The following is an 11722-nucleotide window of genomic DNA, read 5'->3' as shown; positions in this document are numbered from 1 at the left end:
TAAGAACACCAATTACCACTGCTGAAGACTTAACAGTTCTAAACCTTTGACTTGGCAACCTAGGCTACATAAATGAAATAAGACTAGTTAATGATATTTGTAAGAGTTAATAGAAAATGATAGCCGAGTGATAAAAAACTTACATTAATGATTGTTTGCCCACTTTGTATGTGCAGCACCCCCATTCCAACCATACTTGGCCTGCTAATACCATCATTTTACAAAACAAAAGAAAGCATTAGAAGCTATTAATTTATAACTTATTATTGAATTATAAAGTAGATTTACCTTCTTTGAACCTTTTGGTCTACCCCTTCCTCTGCTAGTTGAAGCAGCTGCATTACTTGAATTTGGGATAGCAACAACAGTTGTAGGATATGGGACAATAGCTGCAGTTGTAGGATGTGGGACAGTAGCAGCAACATTACTTGAATTTGGGCCAACAACATTACTTGAATTTGGGCCAGTAGTATTAGGCTCCCTAAAACATCTCCTTTTGTTGTGACCTTTGGTATGACATTTGCTGCATGTCATCTCAATTCCCCTCTTGGATAATTTTCCAGTTTTCTTGTTTTCCGTAGCTTCTTTCCTCCTTGCTTTCTTGGGTCTGCCAGGTAACTTCATTACTTCGGGTGGTATAACAGAAGGATTTGTTGATTCTGGCCACATCTTCATAGTCAGAACTGGCTGAATGAAGTGGCTATATGTCTTCATGTATGTTTCTCTTTTATACTAATGAGAAATGTAGTCCACTGGGTTAAACTTCCTATGTTGAAGAGCTGCTATTGCATGAGGGCATGGTATGCCCTTCAACATCCATGCTCTACATGTACAAGTTTGCCTAGGCATCCACAGTATGCCTATACTGTCCATGAAGCACCTCATACCCTGTTTCAGAATTCCACTCAATACTACATTTCATGGACTTCTGTGTGTTGTCTCCTAGTAACTTCATTGCCATTGGAGAAACATCACAGATCCAACTGTTACAAAACTCCCTCATTTGTCCTATTCTCTTCATCATTTTCACCCTTATCTCCTCAAGCATTGTAATTATACTTTTGTGTCTTGCAGCCAATATCCAAGAGTTAAAACACTCAACCATGTTATTATCTACACTATCAACTTGTGTGGTATATTTGAAGTAAAGCTTACTCCATCTTTCTGGATTGTAGTACATCAACTTACCAAGACAAGCCTCTCCCAATGTTTTCATGTAGTCAAGGTTATCATTCAACTCAGCCTCGAATGTGGACCTTGCACACCTCCAAAAACAGTTTCTTCTCTCAAGACCTCTGTAATTTTTGGACCAATTTGCCAACACATGCTTAGCACACATTCTATGCTCAACATTTGGCAGCTGCTCCTTTATGGCACCTTTAAGACCCTATGAACAATAAAAGAGCTGGTTGTTATTAAACAGCAAATGAAGAGTAAGAAACAATTATGAATATGATATAATTAAACACTTCATATTACCTTTTGCATATCTGTTATAACTGCCATGTTTGTCCCATCTCCCAGCTAGAGATCTTCCTTTAGAATTTTAATAAACCATGTCCAATTATGCTTATTTTCAACCTCAACTACTGCCCAAGCAAGTGGCAGCATTTGATTGTTTCCATCTTTACAAACAACAACAAGCAGCTGACCTTTTGAAATTCCCTTTAAAAAACAACCATCCACACCAATACAATTCCTACATCCTGCCAAGTATGACTTCTTCATTGCATCAAAGCATATGTAGAAGCCTACAAATCTTTTTCTTCCTTCAATTGTCTCTTCACTAAGCCTCACTACACATGTACTACCTGGATTAGACCTTAGCAACTCATCTTTGTAATCTAAAATTCTGCTAAAATCCTTCACATGATCACCCATCATCTCTGAAATCACCTTGTTTTTTGCTCTCCTACACACAGTCTTTCCAACATAAAGATCCAACTCCTTTTTAATAAGCTGTTGGAGCTCAAAAATTCTAATGCTTGGTTGTTCCTTTATCCTCTCATTATAGTGACTGGCTAAAAATTTGGAGTTGCAAAGTTTGTTTCTATTTGTAGGGTCACATTTGTGAATTGGATTGTAGTTCTTCACCACAAAATTGCAAGTCATAGAGTCAAAACTGGCAAATAAAAGCCAAGGACAGTTCTCTACACACCTAACCCTTACCCTTAAAGGTTCATTAACATGCTTTTCAATAGCAACATGTTCAGCAACTGCATACTTAGTAACAGCAACCCTAAAATCATCAACAGACTCAAACTGTAGACCTGTTTCCCATGTAACCTTCTTGTAAGTTTTATCAAACACAACTCCTGGTTTTACTTTCCTTCTTCTTGCTTTTTGTCTTTGTTCAACCACTTCTCCATCATCATTAGTGCAGTCATCTGGATCAGTCTCAAAGCTAGTAGCTTCATCAGAGGGGTAATATGGCTGATCTCCAGCCAACTTGCCTTCTAAACCATCTCTAGTACCACCTTCTGATTTATCAAACCCCACATCTGCCCCTTTTCTTCTTGTTCCAACTTAACATGTGCAGGAATAGGAGGTCTTTCACCCCTCTTCCTTCTTTTCTTCTTTCCATCTCTCTTTTCCTCTCTAAAAGCCCTTAGCTCCTCATCTACATCACTCCCACTAACTTCTACTCCTTCTTCTTCAATAAATCCTTCTAGATCTGATCCTAATTCAACCCTATCATACTCATCATTATCAATTCCAGTTCTGATTTTTGAAGAATCAGCAGTGGTAGGCAGTACAGTGGCAGGACTTGGATAATTAAGGGTAGTAGTAAGACTGATTGGAATGGGGGAATGGATTGGAGGAGTAGTAGGTTGTTGAGGTGGAATTGTATTTTCTTGAATGAGAGGAGAAGTGGGAGGATTAGTAGTTTGGACAGCCTCATCAAAAGCTGCATTTTCCACATGAGATGTTCCCTCACTACTCCTTTTTTCAAAAGATACTCCACTTTCCCCCCTCACCCCCACATGGGTTGCATATTCTAATAAGAGTGGGGCCAATTGAGGCTCTTCAACCATGTGGCATACAAATTCCTCCAAAATATCCCCATCCCCCAAACATGCTACATTTCCCATTATATCCCTATCGGATGTTATTGGTATCAAGGGTAAGCTTTTAGGCAATCTAGCATAAAGAGAGCATCTCCCGGGGTCATAGCCTAAATCTCTCACACAATCCATCAATTCAAAGTAGGAAAATTTATCTATGTCCACATCATAAATATCAGTAACCTCTCCCCCAACATATCTTTCTTTACCCTTACCTTTTAAAAGTCCACCATGGTAAAATCTCAAAGTAATCAGTTCAAAAGACATTTTACAACCTGAAAATTGCACAGAATCATTTAAGAAGTAAAGTCACACACAACTACTTATTACAACATATTGGACATATTTAAGCATGAAACACAGTAAAATTGAAGGAAAAAAACGTCTTAAAAAACCTAGTTCAAGTCGCAATAAACAGTACTAACATTATACCACTTTTATAAACACAATACTACTTTTTTTAAACGTATTCAAGCATTTACCATGACATTTACACAATATAATCCATAAAAAACTAAACATGTAAAAAACCCTAGACGTAGTGGATTTACACAACATAAAGTGAGAGAATCTTTACCTAGTCGTGAAATAGGTGTGATCTTCACGAAAATCACCAAAAACACCAGTGCAACCCTTAGATAAGACTTAAATCAAAAACCCTAATTTTGATTATAGGTGTAATAGAGAGATTAACTCAACAAACACAAGAAAATCCGAAAAATATTGACCAGATTGTGTTGAATCTCGTCAGAAATTGAAGGATACATAGGGTTTTTTTAATGGGTGGGTGAAGATAAGTGTAAATTGGGTGTAATCGGGTGGGGTAAATGAAATGGAAGGGGTGAAACGAATCGGATTTGGGTTAATGAATGGGTCGACGTTAAATTAATTCATTTAATACGTGGCAACACGGTAGGGCGAGTGACTACCACGTATTTATTAAAACTTGGGTTTGGGTGTCCAGAGGGGTAATTAGTATCACTTTTTTATATGTTAGGTGTGTAATAGGTCACAACTAAAGTTTAAGTGTGAAAATGACTTTTCGGGTATAATTTAAGGGTCAAGTTATGACTTTAGCCTATATTTTATGGTATATATCAATTTTTATGTAGATAAATATTTTTGGGATCCTCGTGTTGATCGGTCTTTCACTATCAAATCAACATATGCACTTTATCTTTCCTTTAGTGAAAATATGATTGATATTCATACTTATCATAATCCGAACTGGGTCTAGTCTTGTATGGGGTAAAACCCAGACTCAATAGTTAGGACGAATCAAGAGACGACACGTGGAGAATAGAGATAGAATGGACGTGACTCAGCAAGGACTGCACCAGTCCCAACACTTGAACGTGTCTGGTGAGGTTAGTCTTAATCGTTGAGGGCAATACAAGCCCGCCTAGCTGGCAAATCCCACATGGCAGTGACTGGTCAAGATAAATCCAGATTGCAATCGCTTTCGCAAAATCTGAGATCCGCTTCGGCGAATCCATAATTGTGCTTGTAACTGCTAAAACATGCGGATAAGGATCATTATGAGGGGCATGAACAGTGCAAAGACATTACTAAGGGTTAGATTATAAAGCATCCCTTCCCCTAAATTGTATCCCATATGTTTTTCTTCACAAATAGTTATTACTTTCACTGCATTGTTGCTCTCAAGCTCTTAAACTCATGAAGTTCTTGCTTTTTAGTGACGTTGCTAGACAACTGCCCCCGAGATTTATTTGATTATTCTGTTCAGTATATCAGTTTATCACTTTTTATCATACTAACCTAGCAAATTTAGCATCAAGAATATTATTGTTTGGTCATCTTAATCTGTGTGTCCTTGAACCACTTAAACAAATTCGTTATCCTTAATTATAGATTTAGGAGCAAATAAGTTTGTCCGAATCTTAGACAAGATTAAGTATTTCCTTTGGCTCTTCTACGCTAATGAACTTACTACGGAAGAGATGCTATTTTCTAGAATTATTAGATCTACTAGTAGTTGTTCTCTATCTTCTGCTCCGAATGAGTTCAACATCTCTTCATCGAATGCACATTTGGACCACCCTAAACATCCACCTTGATGTTCAAAATTTAGGCACATAAGTTAAGGCAGCTTGCGCTAACAAAACATTGATTTCACCATAGTAATGAACATGTCTTTTTCTATCAACACCAACCTTCCGATCCTCCTTTGGAACATCTGGATCAATAGAAGCGGAAATGTTTTTGACAATGCATCAAATTTGATTTTCGTCCATCATATTATTACGCAAGCTACTAAATGATGTTTTCTTACCATACTGTAACTTCCTCTACACGAACCTCCATCACTTCGATCAAATGATAATTTCTCCTTAAAATGTTGTTAAGCTTAATATAGATGGTGCTTACGACCATAGCACTGGAAAGGGAGGAATAGGGTTATTTTACAAACCACATAGGTAGCTGGATACTTGGATTTCCCTAACACCTTACCTTTACGTCTATTCTTCAAGAGGAACTTACTTGCATTGTTATATGGACAACAACTTGCCAAGGATTTGAACATCATATCTTTGCGGATCGAACGTGACTCGCAGGTATTATGCTCTATGCTTAGCGAAGTAAATGATAAATACTCACAAATTCTTGCTAAATGTAGGTCACTTCTCAATAATCTTGGAGGACCACCTGTCCAAGAAGCAAACACATTAGCTGATATTTTGTCCAAATATGGTTGTGATAATAATATAAGGGAAAAGGTGCAAATATACCCCTCAACTATGCGATTTAGAGCAGGTATACCTCTCATTAAAAAAGTGGTGCAGATATAACCTTGTCGTTACACAAATGGTGCAAATATACCCTTTTTCGCTGATAGAATTTAAAAAAAAAGACATTTAGCTTATTTTTTAATTAAGAAAATGTCACGTGATTTTTTTTTTAAAAAAAAAGTCTACCCATTACTTTTTAGTAGACTTATTCTTTTAAAGCCACCAGACAATTTTTTTTCTAGTAGGTTGTCTGGTTCGTTTTAAAAAATACCTCATTGGCTTTAAAAAAAATAAGTCTACCCATTTTTAAAACGAACCAGAGCCGACCCACCAGAAAAACATTAGCACGTGACTTTAAAAAATAAGCCTACTAAAAAAATGGGTAGACTTATTTTTTAAGCTATGTTGCATTTTTTTTTTAAATTAAAAAACTAAGGTAAATGATTTTTTTTTTTTTTTAAAAACTCTATCAGCGAAAAGCATATATTCTCACCATTTGTGTAACAGCAGGAGTATATATACTCCACTTTTTTAACGAGAAATATACCTGCTCTAAATCGCAAAGTTAAAGAGTATGTTTGCACATTTTCCCATAATATAATGTTATTACTGTCCTGCCATGTTTTACTTAACCGCCTTCCTTCGTATGTAAACTGGCAGCAGCATTCATCTTTTGTAATAACCAGAGCTTGGGTTGATTCTGAAGCATAATTATCATCTAACAACTTGTTATACCATGTGCTACCGTGCTTCTCAAAGCAGATTTATATTCCAACATTCAAATCCAATTGATTGTTAATTCCTAGACATTAAGTAATCCAATCGCAAACAAGGAACTTCCAACATTCAAATCCTTTTTCTTCAAGTATTGAAGGGATTAAGTTACTCGGTTTTTAGGCACTTTTAGCAATTTAAATTGTACAAAATGAATTGAGAAACCAAAAATATAATTCAAGAAACCAACGAATAAATGTATCAATGATCAGAGCCATGTAAGATGTGTACGCTATTATCCAACTGATTGTTACTAATAGTCTCCAAAAGTTCATGGATTTGAATCAATTGAGTGTGAGTTTTTTCTCCTGCAATAAACTCATGAACAACACCATTAATCTCAAGGGAGCTACAACCTGGTACCTTGTCTATATATTCGCTTTTCATCTTCTTCCTTATCCTTCTCGCGTTGTCGTGTTTACCTGATGCAGCATAAATATTTGAGAGTAGAACGTATGCTCCGCTATGCCTTTCTAATTTCACAATTCTCTCGGCAGCAGCCTCAGCCAAATCAACGAGTCCATGATTCCCGCACGCGCTTAATAATGCTCGCCACCCTATTGCTTCTTCGGAAGGAACGCTCGAATTAGGCATGTTTTGGACTACATTTTTCGCTTTCTCAACCAGCCCGGCTCTACTGAGAACGTCGATTATGCATCCGTAATGTTCACCTTTGGGCTCGATACAATACACATTACACATTAGATTCAACAAATATAGACCTTCATTTGCCATCCCCGCATAACTACAAGCAGTGAACATCGAAATGAACGTAACATCATCCGGCCTAACCCCACAACTTCTCATCTTATTAAATAAACTTAATGCCTCTAAACCGTTTCCATTCATAGCAAATCCAGATATCATAGCATTCCAACAAATAAGGTCTTTTTGAGGCATTTTATCGAACAACTGCTCTGCTATATCCAAACAACCACATTTTGCATACATATCAATAAGAGCAGTCCCTAATTTCAAACTCATAGCCATTCTCAACTTCTCTACATATCTATGTATCCAAATTCCAATGTCAAGTGAACCCAAATGCGCACAAGCAGAAAGTACACTGACAAAAATAGCCTCATCAGGTTCAATCCCAGTAATTTGCATTTGCCTAAACAATTTTAACCCTTCTTTAAAACAATTATTTTGTACATAACAAGAAATGATAGCACCCCAAACACCTCTATCTTTCACTTCACATTCCTCAAAAATCAATCTTGCTTCATAAACATCTCCTCTTTTTGCATAACCAGATATCAAAACAGTCCAAGAAACAACACATTTCGAAGAAATCTCATAAAAAACAAATCTTGCAGCTTCCATATTGTCAAAACCAGTGTAAAAACCTATTAAAGTATTACCCACAAAAGTATCAATCAAGAACCCAAATTTCAAGATTGTCCCATGTACCAACTCTCCAAGATAACAACTTTTTAATTGACCACAAGCTTTTAATACATAAGGGAGTGTATAATTATCAGGGTACATACCAATATTCAACATATTTTTGTATATCTCTATGGTTCTGTTTACCTCACCTTTGAGCAAAAAAGATTTTATCATAGTATTAAATATACAAATTGTGGGTTCTTGTATTTGTTCAAATATTTTATATCCATAATTTGGACTACCAAGATTAGGATTTGAACAGAAAGCTAATAATCTGCTTAAGGCAAAGCTATTTTTACCAAGTCCACATGTGATTACTTGTCCATGTGCTTGTTTGAGTTGCTTCATATTCTTGCATTTTTCTAGTAGGAAAAGACATCTTTTTGTGCATATTGACATTAGACTTTGCGAAAATTTTCATTTAGAAAGAAGGGGATTAGGTGTTTTATTGTGGCAGCAGATTCACTCTAATATTGCCACTCATGGTCTGATGCTGAGTAGGCGCTTGGTCGTAGAAATCACGGGCATTTAATTATAGGTGATCTTTTAGTTTTAAAATTGAAGGAAGGTGATTCAAGTTTTAATTATTGAGTAGAGGTGACTAAATTTGATTAGTGATTAAGGGGCTTTGAGCTTGCCCAATAGTTTCATTTTTGACACTTTGGCCCTCTATTTTATTTTTAATACTTTGCCCTCAAGTTTTATTTTTAACACTTTGACCCTAAATTTTAATTTTAACACTTTGACCCAACCACTATAAACCCTAAAATACAAAAATCGGGAAAATAAAAAATCTTCTTCGGCGCCGTTTTCTCCATTTTTGTTCTTCCCATCTCTTCTTCGTGTTGCTTTCTTCTTCTTCTTCTTCTTCTTCATCCGCCATTGCTCAAGAAAAAAAAATCATCCGATTTTACAAATTTTTGATTGAATGTCATTGGTGTAGCACTGGAATTACTTCATAAGTGTTTTCCGGTCCATTGGTAAGTTAAACAATACTGTTTGTTTCAATTGTTCATCTGGGTATAGTTGCCTTATTTGCTGATTTTCCCAGATTCGTAGATACAGCAGTATAGTTGTTGCAACAAGTTCTAAAGTTGCTGTATAAGAGCTTCTGAACTTTTTGCATCAGCTGTTGTAGTCCTAGTGGTTCTGCAAGAGTTGTTGATAAATCATGAAGTTGTTGCAACAGATTTACTAATCTGTTGCAACAATTACAAAAAATGTGAATAAATAATTTACAACAGCTGTTGTACTTTATGCAACAACTGTGAAATCTGTTGGAGGCTCCTACTCCTTCCAACAACTGAGTTACTTGTTGCAACAAGTATGATACTTGCTGCATCAAGTACAACAGCTATTGGATATATTTTACAGTTGTTCGATGAAACAGAGACTGAAGCTGTCTCCAACAAATAAGTGAGCTGTTGCAACTAGTAACCTACTTGTTGCAACAAGTATGTTATTTGTTTCAATAAGTAACTTAGTTGTTGCATTTTGTTATGAAACAGACAAAAACTGAAGCTGTCTCCAACAAGTAATCAAGTAGTTGGAGCAGGTTACATACTTATTGCAACAAGTACGTTAGCTGTTTCAACAATTCATATAATTGTTCCATTTTGTTATGAAACAGAGACAGAGACTGAGACTGAAGCTGTCTTCAACAAATAAGTGAGTTGTTGCAACTAGTAATCTACTTGTTGCAACAAGTTAGTTATTTGTTCCAACAAGTCACTTAGTTGTTGCATTTTGTTATTAAACAGACAAACTGAAGTTGTCTCCAACAAGTTAACAAGTACGTTAGTTGTTCCAACAAGTCAGATAGTTGTTCCATTTTGATATGAGACAGAGACAAAAACTGAAGCTGTCTCCAACAAATAAGCGAGCTGTTGCAACTAGTAACCTACTTGTTGCAACAAGTCAGTTATTTGTTCCAAGAAGTCATTTAAAGTTGTGATTAAGTTAACTAATTTGGGTCCAAAATTACAGAAAAAAACCACTCAATTATGAACTTAATCATAAATTTAAGTGGCCTTTGGCTTGGGGTGGTCAAAGCTGTCACTTAGAGTAATTTCAACACTTGACATTCAAGCATTGTAATTACTAGTTGTGACAGCTTTGAACATCCAAGCTCAAAGGCCGCTCAAAATTGTGATTAAGTTAACTACTTTGGGTCCAAAATTTCAGAAAAAACCACTCAATAATTAACTTAATCATAAATTTAAGTGGCCTTTGACTTGCGCTTGTCATGACTGATTTTCTTAAAACAAAATATCTTCAGGCACCATTAATGGGGGACTCAATAATAATAGGTGTTGATTGCCATGGTGAATGGATCGAGGTGAACAATCGATATATTTGGCGATGGAAGGGTAGTCACATGTTAGAGATGATAGCAATGACTGTCCCAAGAGATGTTGAGTTTGATGATTTTGTGAACTTAATCATTAACTATTGTGAATTAACTTATGAACCGAAAGACCTTGTCATCACTTACACGCATAGCTCTTTTGAAAACCAGAGGGTCTTACCTTTTAAGATAACCGATCAGAGTCGTTTGCGTACTTATTTGAAAGATGTAGCTAGGCCCATTTTAAGGGTATACGTGGTTGGAAGCCCGGTCAAGAACCATAATTTAGCTCAAGACCAACAAGATGTGTTAAATGATAAGATAATAGAAGTGAGAAGTCCCATGGAAGTGGGGGTGAGCCGATCCCTATACCCAAACTTGAGAGTAATACACCGTGTGCTGCACAATCGTCACAGTCCAGCCATGTTCAAGATAATGAAACAGGTTTTTATAAAGGAATGCCATTCAATTCGCGAAGTGTGTATTGCTTTAGATGTGAACATCTGAAGTGCAAGTGGTGGCCAAGGGATGTGAAGCTTTTAAGTTCTAGCAAACACGGAAGAAGGTGGACAAAGAGGGCTATGCAGAAAAATAAATGCTCCTTATGCAAAACAGTTGGCCACAAAAAAACAACATGTCCAAGCCGAAATGCTCCATAGTTGTAGATTGCATTGTGCTGTGATAATAGTTATCTGTTGGATCTTTATGATATTTTAATGTTATTCTTTCTTAACATGGTAATTTATATTCATGGTGATTATGAACTTGGTTTATATGATATGTTATTCGTGTTCAAATCACTAATGTGTATATTGTTGTTAATAAATTATTGTTCAGTTTCCAACAAGTAATGAATTTGTTGCAACAGCTCTGTAACTTGTTGGGTTTTATCGAACAAGTAACAGGACTTGTTGCAGCAACTAGTAAGTCGTTGAACATATTACGAAAAATCAGAGTTTTTAAGCAGATGCAACTAAGTTATATGTTGGGTTTTTTCTAACAAGTGGAGTGACTCAAGTTTTAATTATTGAGTAGAGGGAATCAACCACATTTAGTGATAAACAATGGAAATTAACCATATTTAGTGATAAACAATGGAAATCAAACAAGTGGAGTGACTTGTTACAGAAAATGGGTAACTTGTTGGGTTTTACCGAACAAGTAACAGGACTTGTTGCGGCAACTAGTAAGTCGTTGAACATATGACAAAAAATTGGAGTTTTTAAGCAAATGCAACTAAGTTATATGTTGGGTTTTTTCTAACAAGTGGAGTGGCTCAAGTTTTAATTATTGAGTAGAGGGAATCAGCGACATGTAGTGATAAACAATGGAAATCAAACAAGTGGAGTGACTTGTTACAGAAAATGGGTAACTTGTTGTGTTTTATCCAACAA

At 36.1% G+C, this 11722-nt stretch overlaps 1 protein-coding gene across 1 annotated transcript; it reads right to left on the bottom strand.

Moving 5' to 3' along the window:
• Positions 1 to 6632: 6632 nt before the first annotated feature.
• Positions 6633 to 8482, bottom strand: LOC132614187 (pentatricopeptide repeat-containing protein At2g20540-like). The gene has a single exon (XM_060328586.1). It carries the CDS (start codon positions 8378 to 8380, stop codon positions 6791 to 6793), a length of 1590 nt encoding a protein of 529 aa, XP_060184569.1. The 5' UTR covers positions 8381 to 8482; the 3' UTR covers positions 6633 to 6790.
• Between the last annotated feature and the right edge of the window lie 3240 nt (positions 8483 to 11722).

Source organism: Lycium barbarum, chromosome 10 (assembly GCF_019175385.1).
Source record: "Lycium barbarum isolate Lr01 chromosome 10, ASM1917538v2, whole genome shotgun sequence".
Classification (NCBI taxonomy): domain Eukaryota; kingdom Viridiplantae; phylum Streptophyta; class Magnoliopsida; order Solanales; family Solanaceae; genus Lycium; species Lycium barbarum.
This window is presented reverse-complemented; position numbering and strand designations above follow the sequence as displayed.